Source organism: Paramisgurnus dabryanus, chromosome 12 (genome assembly GCF_030506205.2).
Source record: "Paramisgurnus dabryanus chromosome 12, PD_genome_1.1, whole genome shotgun sequence".
Lineage (NCBI taxonomy): Eukaryota > Metazoa > Chordata > Actinopteri > Cypriniformes > Cobitidae > Paramisgurnus > Paramisgurnus dabryanus.
The window spans coordinates 16,775,339-16,801,024 of NC_133348.1; the positions used below are offsets into that span (position 1 = coordinate 16,775,339).

The 25,686-nt window shown below is 37.9% G+C and overlaps 1 protein-coding gene and 1 long non-coding RNA gene across 3 annotated transcripts; one reads left to right on the forward strand and one right to left on the reverse strand.

The window, feature by feature from the left end:
• Positions 1–2,046: 2,046 nt before the first annotated feature.
• On the reverse strand, positions 2,047–5,794 carry LOC135738629 (uncharacterized). Of its 2 annotated transcripts, XR_012334703.1 has the most exons (3): positions 5,431–5,794; positions 5,169–5,228; positions 2,047–3,105 (listed from the first exon to the last, which is right to left on the reverse strand). It is a non-coding gene; the product is annotated as an uncharacterized lncRNA (long non-coding RNA). The 2 variants fall into 2 exon arrangements; XR_010528725.2 differs by having other exon boundaries at positions 5,169–5,794.
• Positions 5,795–7,727: 1,933 nt separating this feature from the next.
• Positions 7,728–17,692, forward strand: thbs1b (thrombospondin 1b). Its single transcript, XM_065256892.1, has 23 exons — positions 7,728–7,885; positions 7,987–8,070; positions 8,213–8,772; positions 8,954–9,029; positions 9,317–9,406; positions 9,527–9,636; positions 10,065–10,190; positions 10,536–10,632; positions 11,253–11,426; positions 11,511–11,687; positions 11,772–11,945; positions 12,030–12,157; positions 12,353–12,505; positions 12,595–12,813; positions 12,929–13,036; positions 13,485–13,644; positions 13,741–13,859; positions 14,582–14,816; positions 14,899–15,126; positions 15,206–15,477; positions 15,573–15,670; positions 15,761–15,900; positions 15,996–17,692. The coding sequence occupies exons 2-23, from the start codon at positions 8,007–8,009 to the stop codon at positions 16,001–16,003; spliced, it is 3,516 nt and encodes a 1,171-aa protein (XP_065112964.1). The 5' UTR covers positions 7,728–7,885; positions 7,987–8,006; the 3' UTR covers positions 16,004–17,692.
• The last annotated feature ends 7,994 nt before the right edge of the window (positions 17,693–25,686 follow it).

Genomic DNA, 25,686 nt, shown 5'->3' on the forward strand with positions numbered 1-25,686 from the left:
TTTGGAAGCTGATCAGCAGAGTTTTGTAGCAGACGCTAAGACTGACAGGATCTCATGACAAGAAGCCATATTTGTGAGCACAATAGGCCAGCATGGCCGGAGGGCAGTGAAAGTCAACACTTGCCAATGATGGACCGTGTTGCTGACGCACACCCTGTTGAGTCATCAGTTACACATCAAACATCTGTCTACACAAGCCTGTAAGGTGAGATTTATCACTTTGACCCTCTAAACAATACCTTATATAAAAACTAAAATAGATAATATTACAATAAAAACACAAAACTATTTAAGAGAATTTTCATCTTTTAACCCTTAGAGCCCTAAGGTCATTTATACTATGTATTGTCCCTCTGGTTTTATTTTCTAAAAAAGCTTCATCATCCCTGTTGTGCACAGACAATCTACAAACATCTTTTATTTCAGGACAAGTTGGACTTATTAAATTATCTAAATATGAATCAGAGGTGCCGTTTTCAATCGTCAATTATTGATTATGTTTCTGAGGGTTAAGCCAATAGAAGTGGAACTAAGAAAGAAAGGAAACATTTGGAATGGACATGCAACAAAAGTTACGGCATTTTCCATGAGACGTCTGCTGAGAATAGGCTACACCGTTGTGAGAATTAAAAGGAAATGCTTTCATTCCTGTTATGTTTCACTGAAATCCACAACAATCAAGGTGGCAATCAAGTCTAAACACAAGTCTGCATACTTCCTATTTCAAATCCTTGAGTAGCTCAAATTAAATCTGTAGGAAATGGTTGGCTGATCCTCTTTTCTTCATCCATTCAAAGATGCTTAAACTCACAACACACACGCAGAAAAACAGCTCCATGTATTTGTGCAAAATATTTTCCTCTTAAAATGATGTATAGCATGTGGCAAATAACATGTATGTTGAATCCACTGTTATAGCCTATATATATATATATATATATATATATATATATCAGTGGTTTCAACATAACAAACCAACAGCAAGGCAGCCAAGACAGACAGTTCAATGACTAGATTAAATGCTAAATATATCACAATATATTTATATGATTTTATGCTGTATGTTATTCGCATAGAAACAAAAGCAACATTTATATAAATGTCAAATACAACTCATTTAAGTACTGAAATAACAATAGTACGGCCTCTAGCGGAGACACGTGTTATAGCAGCCTGTTTCGTACCGAGCATCTTTACAGATGCAACCAATGGCAACGACCAGCAGTTAGATTAAGAAACAATTTCCAACAAAAAATAATAAACCAAATAAAGTCAATTGAATAATAAAACATATCTTAACCGTTCATTGTGACAGGCCAGAAGTAGAAGCACAATATAATAGCATACCAAAGAACGTCCCAGGTGAAAAAAAATTCTATTAAAAATATACTTTAAAAAAGTGTACTAAGTATATTTTCTAGATTTTGTACTATTTTCGTCAAATCCAAGTATAGTTAAGTGTACTCAATTATGTATTAACTTCAACTTAACACCTATTTGATTACACTTCAAGTGTAAATAGTATGCTAAAATGGAACAACTTTTTTTAAACTTCAAGTGCACTAAAATACACTCCTGAAAATCAAGATTTATGAGTAATTAAGCACACTTACAGTACAATTGCATTGTATTGCAATTTTAATGGAAATACACTTAAAAAGCCATTGCAGCACAAATTATAGTTGTGTTTAAGTACATTTTGTGCATACTGCTATCATACTTATAATTAGTATAAACTATGTTAATTTAGTATGCCTCTGTAATATTTCAAGTGCTCTACAAATGCACTTCCTAACTATTTTTAGTGCTTTTAAAGTGTCCCACTATGACAATAATAATGTTTTTAAAGTGAATTTCAATTATAACCTAAACATCATAGACACGTACTTTCAGTGCAATATTATTATAGTGTATTTTTTATATTTTAAGTATATTTAATTTGTACTTTTATCCCCATTTTGTTATACTTAAGCATGAATATTGCTGTTACACTACAAGTGTATAATATAACAATTCAGTTCAAATGCACACAAACAGATTACAAACTGCATTTCAAAAAAGGATCTTTATTAATGACACAAAAGTAACACACAAAACAGATATTGGCAAAATGGGGAACCTTAAACAGTCGACTTTCTTTGAAATGCCGGGAAGAGAACAATTGCGAACAACTTGTACTATATGGACATCTAGCTCTGATTTGAACTACTGGAGGCCTTGTAACTGGCATTGTTGCACTTCCTCCGTAGAAGGTCCCGGATCTCTGCCACCTCGATGTTGGGGAATCACTCCCTCACTGCATCTGTAAAACAGGAAAGAGACATTTCAATTTCAATTTTATTTATATAGCGCTTTTCACAATTTGTAGTTGTTTCAAAGCAGCTTTACATTAAAAGAAGCAGGGGAAACAGAAAAATCGACAGACAATATAAGTAGCAAAATACAGCGGCTATGAATAAACTTTACAAGTGAGCAAATTAATAATGTCTCGTATACAAGAGGGTGCTAAGTTAAGCCAATGTTGCTTGACTCCCCAGGGTTAAAAAAACCCTAGGAGAAAAACCTCAGGGAGGAACAAAAAGTCCTAGGAGGAAAAGATATACACATATATATATATGGGATGTAAACGGATAAGGAGATTTAACGGGTTCCGTCTAGGGCTGCACGATAAATCGCATGTGTTTGTCAGGCGCATCTCCTCAGTAATGCCGGTTCCTTGATTAGTATTAAATCGCCATCAGCTGTTTTCAGATGGAGCAGCTTTAACTACAGAGCCGTAGTTCCCTGACAAGCTGGGCCATATCGCATACATATCGCAGCCGATACGTCCGCGATAATTAATGCGAAATTGCCCCGATTGTCAGTGAACTACGGCTCTGTGTAGTTAAAGCTGCTACATCTGAAAACAGCTGATGGCGATTTAATACTAATCAAGGAACCGGCATTACTGACGAGATGCGCCTGACAAACACATGCGACTTATCGTGCAGCCCTAGTTCCGTCGGTGGTCAGGCATCGGCTGGGCATCACGTTGAAGGGCAGCCAGTAGATCAGTGGTGTGTTGACCTCCACGGCAGCCAGAACTGGTCTGTTTGTCTCAATGTCCTCGGGTTTGAGGACGAGACAGGGAGAGAGAAACAAAATCCTATTAGCGTAGGGGCCATTCACATGTAATGCAGTGTCACACAGTGTTGTGTTTTAATATCTGCTCGGTTCCAGACAGGCTAGCTATTGCGGCATTAGTAAATTACCCAGACGAGTTATGTGAATGCTTTGTTCCGTACAAGCTAACTTTTGCGAGATAAGTATAATTTACTAGACAAATTATGTGAATGCTTTGTTAAAGAAAAAAAGTCTTAAAGAATAATTCCGGTATTAAACACTTTGAGTCTCATTTCTGGTTTGTTTTGGATGAACTACAGTGATGGTCACTGAAATTTTGACAATGGGTCGTGTCTTGACTTTTTAACTTGTTTAGAAGCGTCTCTTGACTGCTTCAGAATGGAAGTCAAGGGCCATGCACAAACATGTCATTAAAACAACACTTAACGTTCATTTTCAAAACTGTGCTACTCACAGAGTGGTTTGTGGTGTTCGTTGATGATTAAAAACAAATATATCAGAGCAATGTATGATTTCAATCCGTGTTATTTGCTATAGTGGATCTATTTTTTCAGACACCTCACAACCACGTATATACTTCCGCTCTATATTTGAGTCTGAAGCGTTAGCACACTCTTGACCACTTGATGGCGACAACCACTTTGCCTAACAAGGATGCTGAACGGAACTTGGTGTCTAGCGTATAGACAGTCACAATCGAGCTCAAATTCAAACCTAAGGCTGGTCACTGAGCCATCAAATATGGGAAAAATTTGTGCCCTACTCCGAGGGCACAGTTGCTCTGCTCATGCTAGCCTTTTGAGAGAAACCGAGCGAAAAAACTACAACCAGATGTAAACAGACCCTTTTCCATTTCCGGCGGCAGAGTGATATATCAGCGAGCAATGAGTCTTCCAAGAGAAGTCAATGGAATTTTACAAAATGCCAAATAAAACACCACAGAAACTGTATTTCGCTACACTACTTGTTTTTAATCATCAACGAACACCAAGAACCACTCGGTGAGTAGCACCCCTTACGAAAATTAACCATGGTTTTACTACAGTTAAGACCAAAAAAACCATGGTTACTGTAGTAAAACCATAGCTACCACAAAATAACAATGGTTTTGACAACCATGGTTTTCAAAAACCATAGTTAAACCATGGTTTTGCTCATAGTAATCAATTGACCAAAAAAAACATGGTTACTACACTTTTACCACCATGGTTAATATTCGTAAGGGACAGTTTTGAAAATGAAGGTTAAGTGTTGTTTTAATGACATGTTTGTGCATGACCCTTGACTTCCACTCTGAAGCAGTGAAGAGACGCTTCTAAACGAGTCAAAAAAAGACACGACCCATTGTCAAAATTACAGTGTCCATCACTGTAGTTCATCCAAAACAAACCAGAAATAAGACTCAAAGTGTTAAATACCAGAATTATCCTTTAATGGAGCATTTCACCTGTAGAAACATTAATCTTTATTGAAAGTGTCTCATATTTGTAGTGGAAATGTAACATACATTTCGAATTTGGTGCCTATTTGACTAAAAAAAGGGGTGTTTGTAGTCTCACCACCTCAACAAAGATATTGGACTTCCTTCTTTCAATGATGCAAAATTATAATTTTTTACATCATTGAAAGAAGGAAGTGCAACACTGAAATCTGTATTTCTCCTGTCTCAGGAAATGATGCATGACCATTCAAAAACATGACTGGGGTTCTAAAGATACAAAGCTTAATACAAATGGGTGAAGTGTCCCTTTAGATTTAAAGTGATTGACTGTGTCTGATTCACAGATACCAGTTGGCAAATCATTTCAGAGCTTAGACACTTTTGATATTCTAGGGAAAATTAAGAGACCAGAATTTTGCGACCGCAGTGTACGTGTTGGATTGTATTCTGATATTAATTCTCTAAGATACGAAGGTGCTGGGCCTTTTAAGGTTTTATTGGTGATTAATAGTATTTTTAATTGTATGCGATATTTGACTGGTAGCCAGCATGACATGGGCATGAATTAAAACAATATTAAATTAAAAGATTAAACTTAACTTACATCATTTTTACACAGAAACCTCTTCAGCGTCAGCAAGGTCGACCACATGGTACATGACCTCTGTAAACACAAACATGGATAGACATCATATTAAAAAAGAAGACAATCATACAACTTTAAAATATATTTTGACTCCAAGCTTCTTTACAACAACATCTAACGTTAGTTTATCTTAAACTTAAAGTGAAGCTGGCTTGGTTACTAAACAGAATAAAGCTATTAAAACAGGCTTGCAAAATAAGCAGCATCTATCAGAACTTACCTACAGCAATGAGCTTTTAAACAACAGAAATCGTCTAAGGTTATCGTTTAAAATAGCAGAAAGAGCCATTTGCTACAGTTAGCTGAACATCTCCAACACAAGTAATCTTGCCGTTTTATTTTTAAAGTTTTAAACATCGAATTGATTCGTTTATCAGGCATTTTGCATGTTACTTTGCTCACTGAAAAACCGCATGTTCAAGTTCCTAACGTTACTGTGTACAGTGTATAACTTACTCTTAATGTTTCCTGTGTGTGCTTTAAATTAAAACACTTCTCGCATAAAGACAAAAATAATCACAGTGAAGAACAAAATAGGAACAAATATGGAACAGATCTGCGCGATGTAAAGGAATGAAAGTCAAACTTACCTCAGCCGTACTGTTTAGCATGAAAACGAGTCAGTAGCGGTTTGAAAAATGCCGTTGATCCTGATTGGTGGGAATGAATGGGTGGGTGCAGGTGCATTCTGGGAATTTGAGTATTTTGCCCTGGCGTTGGTACTGCTTTAGCATGCTGCTGTAGATGTATTTTGACTACAATTTCCAAGTTGCATTGGATGTTTTTTTTTTTTTTCTCATTATTTTGGATCCTCTGCTGGCACTTTATGTACTTTTTATAATCTGCGTTTTCACACTGATTTGTTCTTTATACTTTATCAATAATAAAAATATTAAATATTTTTATAAAATGTATAACGTTTACAAAACATGTTTAGTTGACAAACATGTTGACAGTTATTTTGAGTGATGCTCAGATTTTCTTAAATAAAAAAAACCTTTATCAATTAAATTACATTAGCATAATAATACATGTATTTAGTAAACACACTTGTAGATATATAATGTTTTTATGTTATGTGCTGCCTTGAACCCCCCACCCAGCTTTGAAAACAGAGACAGCAACTCTGTCATTAACCCTTCACACCTCACAACCAGCACTCCTTACAACCAGCTGTGAGGATTCCTAGAAACTTCCACCAGTATACATCCATATACACAAGGTTTCTGGATGTTTCACGAGTTTACTTCTGAGTATTACGTTTCCAAGCACTCTGCCTCATTTATCTGGCAAACCTAAAGTTTAGCAGGGATTTCCCATCCGTATTTGTCTGGATACAGCTCTTTTCATGCAGTGTATAGCCTACATTTTATTATTCTAACGTATTTTATGAAAGTACTCTGATATGCAACTAAAAATACACTTATTTTATAGTGTACTGTATAAAGTGTACAGAAGTCACACTTCTAATGAAGTGAGATCCTAGTATGCTAAAAAAGTAAATTAACAATTAATTTCCAAAAAATATACTTCCCATAAGTATATTGAATTGTCACTCTAAGTATGTCAAATTTAATACACTTAAAAAAAATAAACTTCTATACAATTTAATAAAATACATTGACAACAAAGTACACTTTCAAAAAGTACATTTAAAAAATATTTTAATTACTGGTAAATTAGTATACTTATTTTTTGGACTCTTAAGTTGAACTTAATTACATCTTTTTTTAAGTATACTTTCAAAAAGTACATTTAAAAGATAATTGAATTACTGGTAAATTCATTATAGTTATTTTTTGGACTCTTAAGTTGAACTTAATTACATATTTTTTGAAGTATACTTTCAAAAAGTACATTTAAAAGATAATTGAATTACTGGTAAATTAGTATACTTATTTTTTGGACTCTTAAGTTGAACTTAATTACATATTTTTTGAAGTATACTTTCAAAAAGTACATTTAAAAGATAATTGAATTACTGGTAAATTAGTATACTTATTTTTTGGACTGTTAAGTTGAACTTAATTATATCTTTTTGGAAGTATACTTTTAAAAAGTACATATTAAATACTCTTTAAATTAAGTACAACAAGTAGAAGCATACTTGTTTTATACTTCATGTACTTCAATCATATTTCTAATACACTAAAGTATACTACTTTTTTACCTGGGGTACGTTGGATTGATAAACGTCAATGATATTAAATGACTGGAATCAGGGAATGAAAAGTAACACCTGGATACAAAAAATACGACCACTGGATACAAAAAATACGACCATGAGAGGGACTAATAAAAGCCACTAAACGGAAGCTGAGGTCAGGGAAATCAAAAGTATGTTTATGGAATTCGCTCATTGGAATGTTGTGCGTTTTTCTCCTCGCGTGTACTCAGACGCACGCGCTGTGAGGTAAGAGCGCAAGCTCGTCCCTTTTCCATGCCAGCGTGTGATTGGAGGAAACGCGCGCTCAGGAATGTCATGAAACTATTTAAATAGCACTTTGTTCTCTTGGTGATAGTTAGATTGGCTACTGAAACTACAGCACAGGAAGAGTGGATGCTGTAGTGTAGATCACGGTTAAGGGGAAGATTTTCAACTCTTTTCGTTTTTAGGAATTATATCACCTTAACCCGGGATTTACAAATTTACAACGGTTGCAACGCGTGGAAAGGTGCGTTTCTCCTTTATTTTTGACTGTGGATATTACACTTTTAGGTTATATTTGTTTGTATTTCAATACTAATTTGTATATATGTTTTTTATTTGTGATAGGTTAAAAAATAAGCGCAATAATGAAATCAGCTGCGATCTTTTTGCTACTGATGCTTTGTAACTGCGAGAGCGCGAGATTCGCAGGTGAGCGATGGTTCAGCCTATAACAATATTAATAAACTTTTAAATATTGCTTTTAAAATGTCTTGATCATACACCTGCCAATATGTATTTAAACACATCAAAACGAAAAATTTTAACGAAATGTTCAACTTTGAATCTTTAGAAAGTAGAGATGACAACAGCGTTTACGACCTGTTCGAGCTCATCCAGGTGCCGAGGAAAAATCACGGGGTCACTCTAGTAAAAGGCGACGACCCGTACAGTCCCGCCTACAAGATCATGAACCCCGACCTGATTCCCCCGGTTCCCGAGAGCGCTTTCAGGGACCTGATCGACTCCATTCACGCGGACAGAGGATTTCTGTTCCTGGCCAATTTCAAGCAGTTTAAGAAGACGAGGGGAAGCATCCTGAGCGTAGAGAAAAAGGACGGGTCCGGAGCCGTGTTCGAGATCATTTCCAACGGGAAGGCGAACACCCTGGACATAGTTTTTTCCACCGAGAATAAACAACAGGTCGTGTCCATCGATGAAGCGGATTTGGCGGTGGGACATTGGAAGAACATCACGCTTTTCGTGCAGGAGGACAGGGTTCAATTTTATGTGGGATGCGAGGAGGTGAATACGGCGGAGCTTGATGCCTCTATCCAAAACATTCTCACCCAGGAGACCCCAGGTGTGGCGAACTTGAGGCTCGGAAAGGGCGCAGTGAAGGACAAGTTCATGGTGAGTTTAGTGTATAAAGTTAGCGTAAATGTGATCAGCGTGTGTTCTTGGGTCGTAGGATCGATCCCAGGGACACAAATAGCCTACTAATCAAAGTAATGGCTTGTAATGCACTGCTTATAAAGTCGCTTTGGATAAACGCGTTTGCCAAATGCATGACTCTATTTTGTCATTTCTGTAGGGCGTGCTGCAAAACGTGCGCTTTGTCTTCGGGACCACACTGGAGGCTATACTGAGGAATAAAGGATGCCAACGCGGTAAGTGTTACGCCGAACACATGCAACAATGTGTGTGACTCATTAACTTTGGGCGAGCACTTAAATATCATGATGATAAATGGACACTGGGAGTTCAGCGTGGGTTGCTTGTGCGCAATGCTGTTCATGTCTTTCAATAACGCTGAGGGCAGACGCACTGAGGTTGCCAATGAATGAATAAAAGCAAAAAAAGACTTAACTCTTTAGTCGTTTTTACTTTGGCTTTTGTTAACATTGCACTAAACTTTCATATTTATTTCAATCATTTTTCTTTTCTTTTCTTTTAGCAACAATGTCTAATTTTATCAACCTTGAAAATACCATAAATGGATCCAGACCTGCAATCAGAACTGATTACACTGGACACAAAACAAAAGGTAATATTTTTATCATAACATATCTTTATTATATCATTTTTATGATACAATAAAATATGTAGAAAATATAAGTGTAATGTGAGAATAGGCATGCAGTTTTAACATATTTTTCCATTTCAGACCTTCAGATGATCTGTGGCTTTTCTTGTGAAGATATGGCCAGCATGTTCAAGGAACTCAAAGGTCTTGGTGTGGTGGTGCAAGAGCTATCCAATGAACTCCGCAAAGTAGTAAGGATTAAGTTAATCATTTTAAAAAAACATTTACCTAGCAATACCAAAACTTTACAGTAGATGTAGTTGTATGTAGATTTAAATAACTGTATAAAACTTGGATTGAAGATTGTTCCAAACCTGTATAAATTTTTTTCATTCTAAAGAACACAAAGGAAGATATTTTGATGAATGTTTGTAACCAAACCGATGATGAGCCCCATTTACTTCCATAGTAGGAAAAATAATACTATGAAAGTGAATGGGGCTCATGAACGATTTGGTTACAACAAACATTTCTCAAAATATCTACCTTTAAATTTATAGAAGGAAATTTATGCAGGTTTGTAACAACATGAGAGTGAGTAAATGATGACAAAAAGTTCATTTTTGGGTGAATAACATGGCCCACATAACAAAACCCCCATTTCTGTTTGTATTTCTAGACAGATGAGAATAACATGCTTATGAATCACATGGGTGTCCATAGCGGTGTCTGTCTTCACAACGGAATAATGCACAAAAACAAGGACGAATGGACTGTAGATGACTGCACAGAGTGCACTTGCCAGGTAGGAACCTAATACTCTGCAGACATGCACCTGTTAAACCCTGAAAGCGCCCTGCTCTGTCATTAAGCCACTAATTTGTGTGTTAGAGAGATAGGAGCCTTGTATACATAGTGCTGGCTTAAGTCTTGTCCATTGTAGCAGACTTAAGCTGGGTGTATTTCCTGAAACATCAAGCCTTTAATTAAAAGTAGGAAACTGAGGTAACTAAAGAGAATACTTGAATAGTAGATGCCTTCCTTCTTAAAGCACCTTGACAAATAGTAGTGAGAAATATTAACTCTAAAATATTAAGTTTTGAGATATACTGTAACGAAAAATTAATGATGGTTATTTTTTTGATTGCAGAACTCTGCAACATTGTGCCGCAAGATTTCGTGTCCCATTATACCATGTGCGAACGCCACAGTGCCTGATGGGGAGTGCTGCCCTCGCTGTGGAACCCGTAAGTTTAACTAAACTACATACATTGTCTGACAACAAACTCACAAAGTACTGACAAACTTTGTGCTTTAGTGTCCACTTGAACGCACTGTAACACATGTTAAAAAAGCTTTTGTATTAGAAAAATACAAGTTGCTGCTATCCAGACATTCACAATCATTCTTACATCTCACAACAGACTGAAGTTTGACTAATGAATGGAACAGTAGAGCTTTGTGCATCACCGAATCACTAAATGACCATAATTGTCCAAATTGGTTAAATAGAGATGGAAAATTGGTGCTTTTTGGCATAGAGTCAAAATACTGGTGCTATGGCCATACATAGCAAAGAATTTAATGAATATCAGCCTCACGCGTAAGCACTTAAGGCATAATGAAGGGTGTTTTGCGAATTCCATTTCCAGATTTGGAAAGGTACTCAAAGGTATCCCTGTGAGTCAAGTACACTGACATTTCCTCATGCATTCCAACTGTTTGCCTCATGCCAGCGTTCCCTGGTGTGTTCTGTCACAATCTGCCCTGGCTAAATTGAATCCATTAAGGACCAGTATTAAAAGCTTTTTGCTGCTTCAGAAAGAAGGAATAGCTCTACTATTGTCTCGTTGTGCTCTCTCGACAGCAAGTGACTCTGCTGAGGACGGCTGGTCCCCCTGGTCTGAATGGACCCATTGTTCCGTGTCCTGTGGAAGGGGCATTCAGCAGCGCGGGCGCTCCTGCGACCGCATCAATAACAACTGCGAAGGCACATCGGTGCAGACAAGAGACTGCTACCTTCAGGAGTGCGACAAGCGATGTGAGTGGTGGCCAGTGATGACACCTGTCTAGGGTTTCTGTCGATGTGGAGGAGAAAAGTAACATTTGTCTTTCATTTGTTTAGTCAAGCAAGATGGCAGCTGGAGTCACTGGTCACCTTGGTCCTCTTGTTCTGTTACCTGTGGTGTCGGTGTCATCACCCGCATTCGTCTCTGTAACTCTCCAACTCCGCAGATGGAGGGCAAAGACTGCCAAGGTGAAGGCCGACAGACCGAGAGGTGTGAGAAATCACCCTGTCCAAGTAAGTGAATAGAAAACTTGCACAGGTGAAACATTTATTTGTGTATATGAGCAAATGAATGATGAATGGGTTTATTTTTCATAGTCAATGGTGGCTGGGGACCATGGTCTCCTTGGGACACTTGCTCCACTACCTGTGGGGGTGGCTTTCAAAGCCGTAAGCGCCTTTGCAATAATCCAGTACCTAAGTATGGTGGTAAAGAGTGTGTCGGAGATGTAAAGGCCTCACAGCAATGCAACAAACAAGCCTGCCCAATTGGTAAGCAATGTCGTCAACCAAAACTTAGCCTGAGACTGATGTTTGACTGAAATCGCTCACTTATTTCCATAACTTTATCCATAGATGGATGTCTTTCGAATCCATGCTTTGCTGGGGCCCAATGCACAAGCTTCCCAGATGGATCCTGGAAATGTGGAAAATGTCCCACTGGTTACACGGGCAATGGAATTGACTGCAAAGACATCAATGAGGTGAAGTTTCTTTTTGTATACTGCATCTAAATAGCTTAAAAATAAGATACATATACTTATTTGAAGAATCAGAATTTTTAGTCTGATTTATAAGAGAAATCTAATACAATTTGGTAAGGTCGAGTATTAAAAATAAAATAAAATTCTTATCACACTGGTAACTGGAAATTAACAATGTCTTTCTCTCTCTTACAGTGTGAGGAAGTCCCCGATGCTTGCTTTGAATTCAATGGAGTCCACAGGTGTGAGAACACAGTGCCCGGCTACAACTGCCTGCCATGCCCCACACGCTACACCGGCCCACAGCCGTTTGGAAAAGGGGTTGAGGACGCCGCTTCTAAGAAACAGGTAAATGAGAAAACGCTGAAAGGTTTTAAATTACCGGTGAATACCTGCTCGCGAACAGACGGGTGGTGACCGCTATGTCTTTGACGCAGGTGTGCACGCCGCGTAATCCATGCCTCGATGGCAGCCATGACTGCAACAAGAACGCTCGCTGCAACTACCTGGGCCATTTTGCCGATCCCATGTACCGCTGCGAGTGCAGGCCCGGCTTTGCTGGAAACGGACACATCTGTGGAGAGGACACGGATCTTGACGGCTGGCCTAATTCTGATCTTGTGTGTGTGGAGAATGCAACCTATCAATGCAAGAAGGTAAAATGACCAGATTTGCTTCATTAGTGCGGATTTAATTCAATGTCATAGAGCCAACAAAAACACAGTATGCAAAACTTGTATTAAATTAATACATATACTTAACTTTTTAAAGGATAACTGTCCCAATCTTCCAAACTCTGGCCAAGAAGACTACGACAAGGATGGAGTCGGCGACGCATGCGATAATGACGATGATGACGATGGCATTACTGATGATCGGGTAAATATAAAAGTGTTATTATTTTCCTAACATTCCACACGTTCTCTCATTCCAGTCAGTTAAAATAATATTTATACACTCGAGTTGTGTATGAATGAAGAAAGTAAAGCCACCCAAAATGTAAAGCTTACGGTCTCAAATGTGGAAAAAGGTGCTGTGTAAAATAAACTTTCTTTTTTGGACGCAAACCTCAAATTCCAACGGCGAGGTACTGCCCTTAAAGACTTCCACTGTATTTGGCTAATCCAATATTATTTTTGGTCCAAATCCTGAAATAAGGCACACTTTCATCCTTGCGCTCCTCTAAATAGACCTACACAGGCACAGCCAAATTACAAACCTAACATATGAGTACTGTAACATCCCTCACGTGAGAGGACCATGTGGAGAATGGGTAACGTGTTTTGCCATATGTTTTGATCTAAATTAAGTTTTTTTTTTATAAAAGGACAACTGCCCACTCGTGTTCAACCCAAGACAGTACGACTACGACCGTGATGATGTGGGAGACCGCTGCGATAACTGTCCCTACAACAGCAACCCGGACCAGACCGACACAGATAACAATGGTGAAGGGGATGCCTGTGCCATTGACATTGATGGAGATGGTAGGAAATTATATTTCTTATGTTCTTATCCATAGATGCTCCAGCATTCATTTTAATAGATGCACATCATTCACCATTATGCAATTTGTTTGGCAGGTATTTTGAATGAGAACGACAACTGCCCGTATCTGTACAATGTAGACCAGAAAGACACAGATCTAGATGGAGTGGGTGACCAGTGTGACAACTGCCCTCTGGAGCACAACCCAGACCAGGTATAAATCTACCAATCATATCATATTCTATCTTTCTATTGTGTATCTATCTCAGTCTGTCATATATGTTCAGATCAACTAAATCCCAAAAATACCCAGAGGGTAATCAGTAATTACTAAGCTATGTATGAGAGTTCATCTCCTTGAAGCTATAGCTACACAATAAAGCACTAGGGGGCTTTTCAAGGGTACTCAGTCGTGCCAAAGGATATATGGAGAGGTAAAGAATGGTTATTAGTGAGGGGTGGATTTGTCAGTGGGGTTGAGCATGCCCAGTTGGCTCTCAATCCTTGCAGATCACACCTGTGCCATGCTTAACTGAAGCGAAGGAATGCACCCCTCCTTTCCTCATTAGATACTGAAATGTGAGCATGGTAGTGCCAAGCTTCAGGATCATGAGAAAGTCTATACAGATAGGTGTGCCAGCACAGAACTTAAATGAAGTATTTTAATAAAGAAAGTCTTAGATAATCAAAACATAACAGACAAAAATGTTTCATTTAAGCATCAGTTTAGTCACAGAATATTCCTAAGGAATGTAAGGAAATAAGATGATTTTATACTAACAGTAAATGTGTTAACAGACAGATAATATTGTAAAAACGATCTAGTATTGCTCAGATAATTTGGGCTTTTTTACATCTCATTTCTTGCTCCCATGGGTTCATTAGGAGAAAGCATGGCATTTGGATATTTGCTAAATCTACACTCTCACCCCACAGCTTGACTCTGACTCTGATCGTGTTGGAGACAAATGTGACAGCAACCAGGATATCGATGAGGACGGCCACCAAAACAACCTAGACAACTGTCCATACATTGCCAACGCAAACCAGGCCGATCATGACAAGGATGGCAAAGGAGACGCCTGTGACTACGATGATGATAACGACGGCATCCCTGATGAAAAAGATAACTGCAGATTGGTTCCCAATCCAGATCAAGTGGATTCTGATGGTCAGTAGGGCAGTTTTGGATGTTAATGTGTTTGATGTGATGTTAAGATTTATTCTCATGGGTTTAACCTCTTTGATTTTAGGCGATGGACGTGGAGATGCTTGTAAAGATGATTTTGATGACGACAAAGTTCCAGATATCTATGATGTGTGCCCAGAGAACGTTGACATAAGTGAGACAGACTTCCGCAAGTTTCAGATGGTACCACTGGATCCCAAGGGCACTTCACAGATCGATCCCAACTGGGTTGTTCGACACCAGGGCAAGGAACTTGTTCAGACAGTTAACTGTGACCCAGGCATTGCTGTCGGTAAGAGCATTTTTAGTAAAAACGTAGCATTGAATTTACCATAGCAACCTGTGAATTAAAATTCTTACTTAATTTAAAGGTTTTGATGAGTTCAACGCTGTGGACTTTAGCGGGACTTTCTTCATTAACACGGACAGAGACGACGACTACGCCGGATTTGTTTTCGGTTACCAGTCCAGCTCTCGCTTCTACGTGGTTATGTGGAAGCAGATCACACAGACTTATTGGTCCCACACACCAACCAAAGCACAGGGTTATTCAGGGCTGTCAATCAAAGTGGTTAACTCCACCACCGGGCCTGGTGAGCATTTGAGGAACGCTCTCTGGCACACCGGAGATACTCCAGGACAGGTACGCTTTTCTACAGTCACTTTGAAAAAAAAAACATGTTTGAAAGCCTTGTTGTGGCATGGTTACAACATTTCTTTATATTTACATTTCTATAGGTGCGCACATTGTGGCATGACCCAAAGAACGTTGGATGGAAGGACTTCACTGCTTACAGATGGCACTTGACCCACAGACCAAGAACTGGACACATAAGGTATCATTAAATAGATCAGCCGTCTTAACTTATTATAAATGTTTACATTTGGTTAAACTGACATTTTCTCTGTCATTTTTTTTTTTATAGAGTGGTCATGTATGAAGGCAAAAAAATCATGGCAGATTCCGGTAGAATTTACGACAAGACATATGCAGGTGGAAGACTGGGTCTCTTTGTTTTCTCACAAGAGATGGTTTACTTTTCAGACCTCAAATATGAATGCAGAGGTACATTACCTTTATTAGATCATGTTTTACAATCATGTACTTAACATTGTAATGGATCACTGTGAGCGTAACACTGTGTTTTTTTTTCTTTTCAGATATGTAATTGCACAGGCAGGAAGTTTATCAAAGAATGCACCTTTCTGTTCAAATATTTAAGTCCGGGGACGGATTTGATGTTACTTTTCCTGCTGTTGCTCACACACTGGTGGAGTGAGAAAGCAGGCGGTCAATTTTAATGTAATCGTCGCTGGTTGAGATAGACACCAACTAGCTACCAATGCAGAATCTGGACTCCTCCACCATTAGCAGGTAGAGCAGAAAAACAAACCAGTCTTCCTTGCTTTGCTTAAATGGGAAGACAAGTATCTCTCTCTTAAAAACCTCAATCAGCTCTGTATGGGAAGAGCTCCCATGGCAGACAGCTATGCACTTCAAACATTCACTCTCTCTCTTACACAAAAACAAAACAAAATATGTTATCCCCTCCGTTTCTGAAAAAAAAATAGTTTTTTAAAATTATTAATAGGATTCGTATATATTAATGTCTATCTAAAATTTTGCTTAGCTAAGTCTCTTAAGTTTCATATTCGTTCATAAAGGATTGGTGGGAGACATCTGATGGTTTAGCGAGCATAGTTTTCTCAGGGCTAGATGGTTAAACCATTTTAACAATTCATTAGAAATGGCATAATGAAAGGTTTCACTCGCGTGAAACGAAATTGGATTTAGGTTTGAAGATTCTCCAAAGTGATGAATGTTCCACAACTATCTCTATAACAGGACATGACTCACCACATATGGACACTAGATTACCAAGTAATCTAATGTGCTTCTCAAATATAATTTGAGGCAAGTGTTATTCAAGAGGTTAAGGGAAAGCTGAGCTTCTGTATAGTTGTATGTAGCACTTAGAAATGCTTATCATTTGGCCGGACTGCCAAATCTTGCTTCTAGAAGCTTACGAGGGGGCTGTCTGTCTCTCACAATATAATAATATATTTATTGCACCATATTGAAAAATAACTTTACTATTAAAACAAAACTTCACATTCAAGTTTGTGAGGTGCCAAGTTTCATCAATGCCTTTTTAAATCAAGAACCATTCGTACATCACTTGTAAGGAGATGGTCTTCTGAATAGTGTGTTTGACTGCCTTTCTGAAGAGAGAAAGAGAGAGAGAAAGGATAATTTTGATGTACAAATATTACCTCATTTCTGTTTTGTAATTTGATCGAGCAAAAGGTTTTTATAAATGACTTTTTCCTTTGCTTAAAGAAAACAAATTTTGCCTTATTGCTACTGTAGCACGTTGTAAATAGTATTCATTATTGAAGAAACGCCCTGCCCAACACACCAATGGAAAATAAAGTAAAGCGGAAGACAACTTTTTTTTAGGAATACAACTTTTATATTCCTTCAAATGTCCAGTACTTTTTGTAAGATTATAAATTATTGCTCTGTTTGTTGTCTCTGTTTGTAAGACTGTTTCATATGTGTGTGTGTGTGTGTGTGTGTGTTTGTGTGTAGATAAATGCTATTTAAATAATTTATCGTGGAGTGCAGCCTAAGAGGGAAGCATTTCCGTCTGTATAAACAGTTTGCACACTGAGTTGAAGATGTTTTGTTCTTCATTGTTTTTATCTTTATTGTGTTGTTATTTTTGTATAATTAGTAATGCTTGACTGTAAACATTTTTACTTAGTTTTTACTTGCGAAATGCTATTTTTATGTATGGCAATTATTTTGGTACATATTTCAGAATAATAAACAGATGGTAGACATTGTTAAAACAGATGTTTGTTTGCTTTTTCCTTTGTTTGTTTTCACTTGTGCAACAACAAATCTAATAAATGACAGCCGACAACCTTTCCCGGAATGTTTTGTGGCATTAAGTCTGCATTAGTTAATGGTTAAAAAGTTATTAGAAGGCATCTTGACTAGCATGTGCTTCGAACCAAACTGCAACATAGCTTATATGCTTTTAAAAGTATTACTTAAAATAGATATCGTGGACCACCGCGGTCAATATTGGTTCCAAGTTTAAGAACAAAAATAGACAAGTCCACCTTGTTTTCTTCTGAAGGCAGACGCATGTCTCTAGAAGAGGTGAGGAATTTTACAGCAGGGACTTCCCCCCAGGGTTTATCTGTCAATTCCTCTCTAGCCTGTGGGTCGAGTGTAAACCTCTCTGACCTCCAGTCTGGCATTCTGGGTTTACTCAACCCACATCCAGGTGATTTAGTGCTTCTCTGACAGGTTCAGGTCTGCAGATATACTTTGGTAAACACATTCATATTGCATTGGCTATGGATCACAGCAAAAGTCAGGGTTGAAGCAGGTTACTACGGAGATCCAGAGACAATCTGGAGATAGTCGGCGGTTGGCCGGTTACTTTATTAGGAGCTGGAATCATACATGGTTTATATCAAATTGTAAGAATGATAATTTGACCTTTGCTGATGAAAGTGATATGCGCAAAGATTTATAAACTGTCAAAAGTACTTTAATGGTAAACTTTTCCATAGCAACATCTACTGTATGTTTAATATTTCTTATTCATAAACCACGTCAAAAAACATGGAAATAATCACGATGGACCTTTGCAATTTTACTGAAAGACAAAGAGGTCTATGCAACGAACATCTAAACACTCATCATAGGGTCATTTTGAATATAAAAACCCAGAAAATCCTAAATAGTTTGGGTATTGGCTAGTAAGAAACATCTTTATTTTACAATCAGCTTTACCTCACATAGGTCTACCTCACTCATTTATTTACTTTATTTATGCTACTTCTATACAATGCCTGCGTCTCCACATTTTTCCTACATGGTGAGTGATCATGGTGGTCAGGCCCCCCGTTTATATTTACGGTTTAAATAAACATGAAGTAAAACCTTAGTATATGAATAGAAGCTATAAATTCACAACATACTGTATGAGGTACTGTCTGGTTATGTATAGATCTTGGTTGTTTTTTATGTCTTCAAGGCAGTAAAAGCAGTAATACTGCAGATTTGAGAGGTTTTGGAATTGTTTGAATTCAGTGAATGTGCTGATTTTCACAATATTAAACAATACTGGCCAAAAATGTAGCCTGGTAACTGGAAAGGTTCCTTACTGAAATGCTTAATGTGTTGCCATATATATATTTCCATATTTCGTAAAAAAGCAAAGTGCTGCATTACAAAAAAAGCACACCTTAAAAATGGCTGGGTTTATTTTTGACTCAAAATGGGTAAATATTGGACAGAACACATGCTGGGTTAAAAATGACCCAATGTTGGGTTGTTGTTATGCAACCATGGGGCATTCTGACCTTTAAAGCAGATCTGAGATCTTTAGAGCAGAATTTGCACTGACATGACGCGTCCACTAAATGACAAATGTTAAAAAATCATAAAAATATGTATGTTTTTTTTACATATATTTTTATTATTCAAAGACAAATGTTAATATTTGTACAGAGATTTTATGTTTTAATACATAATGGGAAACGTTGTGAGAATGCAAGATTACATCAATGACTAGTTAAACATCAAAACCCAGCTAAAGTCATTTCTTGTGATTCAACTTTTTTACATAATGTAAAGAACATTCTGTGTAAATTAAACCTTGATATCTTTAATACTGACTAACTAAGGTCAAAGATTAAAATCAAAGTAAAATCAATCAGTGAAATCAAACTTTATGCCACTAATCTCAAAATTAGATAATGAGACTTAAGCCTGGATTTCACAGAGTTTTCCAAATGGACATCTACCCTGAACTAAGCAGTCTACTCTACATTGGTTTACCCAGCACTAAAGATTAAAATAGACGCTAACCAGATATTAATTGTCGGTTTGCAGACCACAAAACTGCAGGGGGGCTACAAAAATACAGTAATATTGATCAATAGACAGCCATGATACCCACAATTCACACATTAGTTACGGCCTTGTCTATATGTCAACTTTTGTTTTCAATTTGACCAATGGCAAACCACTGAGAGTCATGTACAGTACATAAGACCCCATATGATTATTTACACTGCTTGCCCTTTTCTATAACCATCCGAATAAAGGTGAAGGTCTATGTATCTGTGGCAAAGAGGCTGTCAAAGACTAATACTTTACTATACATTGAGGCACTGGCACAAGATGAGAGACTATGCGAGAAGTTAAAAGGAAGAAGCTGTAGCTTTTAATTTCCTGGAGCGAAGACGTCTGCTACCTCCTGTTTAACTCACGGTTAAAGGGAATCCTGTAATTCCTGCAGCACCAAACTCTCTACTCTATCAGACAACAATACAATACTGATGGTTTTAAAAACAGCCTAACTGTAATGTGTGGGTAAATTAAACAGCAAACAATATACCAGATGAATGATGAAACATACTTATAGATTAATGAAGCGAAATGTATCGTGACTGTTTCACTAAAAGTATAAATTAACAAATAGGCTACCACCCCATCTAAGGATGTGAATTTGCAAAACAGTCGCATTTAAATGCGATATGGTCACTCTTTCAACACAAAGATGTCTCCTTTTTATGGAAATAAGGCTGATTATAGATTGTGTTTTATTCACAAAACTCAGCAGCAAATAAAGCTTGGCTGTAACCATCCACAGAAAGCATGAGTATCTAAACCCATGTGGTAATCCAGACACGCCCTTTACCCGAATCAGGTGTCTGGATCACAATAATGCACAATCCCAGCAAAGTATGTCGCAGTAGTCTGGGTGTCCATCACAACCTTGTGCTTAAAGGGGACCTATTATGGCCTTTTTACAAAATGTAATATAAGTCTCGGGTGTGCCCAGAATGTGTCTGTGAAGTTTCAGCTCACAGATCATTTATTATAGCATGTTCAAAATGCCCCTATTTGGGTTGGAGCAAAAAACACGCTGTTTTAATATCTGTACCTTTAAATGCAAATGAGCTACTAGGGCTGTCACTTTTAAGAAAAATCAAATTCGAAAGGATTTCGAATATCATGCAATGTATCCGAATATATTTGAATATCTAGCACCCAAATCCGTTTACAAGACGAATGCTGTTGTTGTTTAATATAAAGTTTACATTGCATTGTAAAAATGATGAAATTATCTTCATACATGCTAATTTCATAATGCGAACGTATTCGTGTATTTTTATTCTGCTATAATATTTAACACTATAAACAATATGCCATTTTATATACAAACTATAATTCTATCTTTACATGCACATGAGGTTCATTTTGGTCCCATTTGATTCCCTCTCGTGCGCACAGTTGCTGTCGTCGGTCTCACTCTCAGCCTCCTTCCTATTACGAGGTGTTAACTGTAAAAAATGCGCCACACATAGCATTTTAAAAACCGGATGGTTTATTTATAGTTCGAATACGGATATTTCACGTCATGTTCGAATGCATATTCGAATATCGAATAAAAAGTGACAGCCCTATGAGCTACAGCTTCTTACTTCCTTAAAAACAGACAGTGAACGTTTTTAGTTCAAATAGATCTGATTAATACAGTATGAGACAATAGTATCTAGTGGACAGAGTACAACTCGCTGAGGGAATGCAGGACTGTTAGTGGGTGGGGCTTAATCAATGTGACATCACATTGATAAGAGAATCAAAACGGCATGTCTAATGAGACTGCTTTGGTTTAATGGGGATTAAAAACAAAGAGTGGGTGGATTTTTTTCATTGTAGGGTGTTTGTGTACACACACTGCCAACACACATTATGTCCAAACTTTTCCAAAAGTGGATTTTGCATAATAGGTGCGCTTTAAGCATACAAGTTGTTTAGCACAATGCATGAAATTAAACTAACACATTAAGTGCATGCAATTTATTCATAGCGAATCTCTAATCATTTGAAATCGTTTGTTTTAATACTGTATGACATCTATTCAACCATAGATTACGAATGCTATTACACCGCAATTTTAAAAGCCACACAGACGGAGTATATAAAAACCACATGACTTTGAGTGTTTGAACATATGGGCTGATGGACTGTTAGAACAGTTGGTAAGCACTAATAGGAAGCCTGAAGCTTCAGCAGTGGACATTTACAACCACACGCTGCCCTCACAGATGTGCGAAATACCAGGCTGCCCTGCAGTATGCAGACATCCCAACGTTGGTCCTGCAGCTCATTCAACATCGCGTGAGAGGGATATTACACAAACTCCTGTTTGTTTTTCCATTTTGGTTTCAAGCCCCGGAAACGTTGAGAGAGCTTGTGACATAATTGCGTACCCTCTGAAACCATCACCAGCTCTATTTGAAGGATCTTGGGCTTGTCGAACAGCCGGAAAGCGGTTGCTGAGCTTGACAGGTACGTTACTCGTGCAAAGAAATCACTGCTCTGTCCCCCTGGTGTCTGTGAGGTAAAACAAGCGGACATAAATGGACATATTCATACTGGTCTGACAGAACAGAAGACTCTCTATATACCTGTTTTCCACAGCTTGAAAAACACAGTTATGACACCTATGCCCCACTTAAATTGAATGGCATTTCTTTAAACTCGATCAGGTTTCACAGATCCTATAAACAAACAATGTGCTTAATTGCGTAACACTGATAAGCAGCTCTGTATGCTCTGTACAAACAGCTTTAGAAGTTAAACATGGGGAAGGGGTGATAACCTTTAATGCTGATTATTAAATGTCTGATGATTTTATAGTTTATACCAAACAAAATTAACAAATGAAATTAATCAAATATTTTAATAAAATAATGTCATGCCATATGACTAACGCTATTACATCCATATTTTATGAGGTGGCCTCGTACAACCATATTTGTACATTTTTGTACAATTTGCTTTTGCCTCTGTGACATTGGGGTAAGGGGTGGGGGTTCGTTATTTGGTTTTTTTATGATCATTGTACATTTTTGTAGGGTGAATTTATGATGAATTTATATTTTTTCCACTATAAAGGTGCATTGTGTAACTTTTGAAGGATCTCCTGACAGAAATTGAATATAATATACAGAACTATATTATCAGTGGTGTATAAAGACCTTACAAAATGAAGCGTATTATTTTGATTACCTTAAATTTAGTCGTTTTTATTTACATACAGCGCAGGTCCCCTTACATGGAAGTCGGCCTCATGTTTTTACAGTAGCCCTAAACGAACAAATTGTTCAACAGAGCACGTTTCATCCCTACGTTGTCTCACACGTGTTTGTTCTGTGGTGGGGTTTCCCCGGGTGTGCCTCATAAGCCTTGAAAAGTGAAGCCTCTGGCTCTTTGACCGCCCCCTGGTGGCTGGCTGCAGTACAAGTCATAAACCCCGCCCTCTACATTCAAACGAATGGGACTCTGCTCTAAATAAAAAAATTATTTACACTTCCAATAAAAGTTTCCGAAAGATGGTTTTGGTCCATTCAAGTAGTTATCATCACGCTGATATATGTTCAAGTCTTCATTATTGTGGTAAGTTTCATTTTAGCTTGTAATTTGATGCTATAGAAACGGGGCGTGTCGTTATGATTGGCGTGGTTGAATTGGTCGAGCGAGCGTTTGGGCGGAAGTTTGATACCGCGGCTCCGCCTCTGGCTCCACGGACGATTCCTTCTGCGCATGCCCTGGCTCCAAACTGACGTTTTTACGTAACATGGCGGCGACCGTGGACGGACATTTTTGGCTTCAATTCATTACAATGGAGGGAGGCGACGTCACGTCGTCCATCTTTTTTACAGTCTATGGGTTTCCCGTATCATATTTCAGTTAAGGCGGCCTGCCTAAGCTTGGAAACCCTACCGCCTTAACAAAAAAAAATCGCTGCACAAAAGGCCGTCAAGTGCATCTCGGAGAACAGCGCATACGCGCATCACACCGTGAGCGGGGACGCGCGCCACACGGCCGAAATGATAAAGAAGTGGTCCGGACCATCAGGATAACTAGCCAGTTGATAAGCATCTCGGAGAATAGTGCAGATGCGCTTCACGCCGCGAGCGTGCATGCGCACTACACGACCGAAATGAGATAAGATGTGGTCCTGTCATGTCTGGAGCATAGACTGTAAAAAAAGATGGACGACGCGACGTCGCCTCCCTCCATTGTAATGAATTGAAGCCAAAAATGTCCGTCCACGGTCGCCGCCATGTTACGTAAAAACGTCAGTTTGGAGTCAGGGCATGCGCAGAAGAAATCGTCCATGGAGCCAGAGGCGGAGCCGCGGTATCAAACTTCCGCCCAAACGCTCGCGCGACCAGTTAAACCACGCCAATCTTAACGACACGTTTTAGCTATCTATCATCGTTCACCAGACGTTCTACAACATCTGCTTCAGTTTGTGTTTATTAACCCTTTAGTTTCACTTCATCACGCAGCTATTCCCATTAGAGGTAAAACATTGAATTCATTAATAATCTAGTATCTGCTCATTTTTTGTTATAGTTTCTTCAAAATTAAGTTTTATTTGAGTGTTTAAAAAAACATTTTATTTCTTTTAAATATTTTAATTTTCATCATGACGCATACGCCCCACCCCGCCCCTTTGATTGACACGCCCTCGGCCACGCCCACCCGTTCAACCCTACCACCTTAACTAACAAATTTTCTGCGGGAAACCCTGGTACCATATGTGTTTTGAAATTGAGAGGTGAACAATTTGCAATCTCACCACTAGATGCCACTAAAATTTACACACACATCACCTTTAAACATTTGAGAAGGTCAGATGCAAACGCACTAAACATCACCTGTGTCAAAAATAAGATTATGATATTAACCAAATGCTCTCGGCACGTATTATACAGGTATGTTCATTAAATACCTTTGCTTCAAATCAGTTTAATCCTGGCCTCAGGCCATTGAGAAATCCCAGTTTGTTGGCAGAAGCCAACATGTACATGTAGCAGGTTTTGCATCTGGGCTCCTTATTTGTACATTTTAAAAATACATCTGTGCCATATGCACCGCACAAACAGTTAAAACAAACTACTGGCAACAATTTCATAAAAAAAGTGAAAAGTTCAAAGACATGGTTACCAGTCACAACACCTAAAAACTTTCCTCAATGCAAGCATATAAACCTTAAAATGCATCAATAATACTGGAAAAATTTTAATGAGAGATTTATGTATGAATGCCACTTAACTCATTCTCCGCCAGCATTTTTTTGTGATTTTCACAAAGTTTAACAAAAATCCTTCCAGGAAAATCCTATTCTATAAACATACAAATACAGTACTGTGCAAAAGTTTTAGGCCACCATCACCAGCTTTGTTGTTTTAGCAAAGTTTTAATGTCCATCCATATTTATTTTTCACTAAGATACAAACAGAAAATACAGGAAATATGTACACAAAATTTAAAACAAAACAATTTTCAGAACTAAATGTCTTCTTCAGGCATCAGTCAGTATTTAGTGTGACCTATCTTGGCACGAAACACATCTTGAGCTTTTTGAGGAGACTGAAGTCATTCGATTAGAATTAGAAATTAGGATTTAATTTCATTTAGGTTTAAGAGATCCTGCAGTTGCCTGGTATTGCTCAAGTGGAAGGGGAGTTTACCCTAAATACTTGACACTTTAGCTACTATACGGTTTATAATACTACATACACATTTCCTGTATTTTCTGGTTGTATTCTAATGAAGAGACCGTGAAATAATTATATATGATCACTATACAATTTCAAAAACCTAATGGTGGCCTAAAACTTTTGCACAGTACTGTATATCAAATGAAATCACAGACCATCTGCTTTCAAACAAACAATCAAAACTTGAAAAAAAAAAACGTTTCATCCTATCTTCATTTTTCTCTTTTTATAACGTCTT

Bases quoted from the DNA above. Each gene is read 5' to 3' on its own strand.
- thbs1b (XM_065256892.1), top strand. From the start codon at position 8,007: ATGAAATCAGCTGCGATCTTTTTGCTACTGATGCTTTGTAACTGCGAG. The intron at 8,071-8,212 runs GTGAGCGATGGT...TTGAATCTTTAG, and splicing joins CGAGAGCGCGAGATTCGCAG to AAAGTAGAGATGACAACAGC. The intron at 8,773-8,953 runs GTGAGTTTAGTG...TCATTTCTGTAG, and splicing joins CAGTGAAGGACAAGTTCATG to GGCGTGCTGCAAAACGTGCG.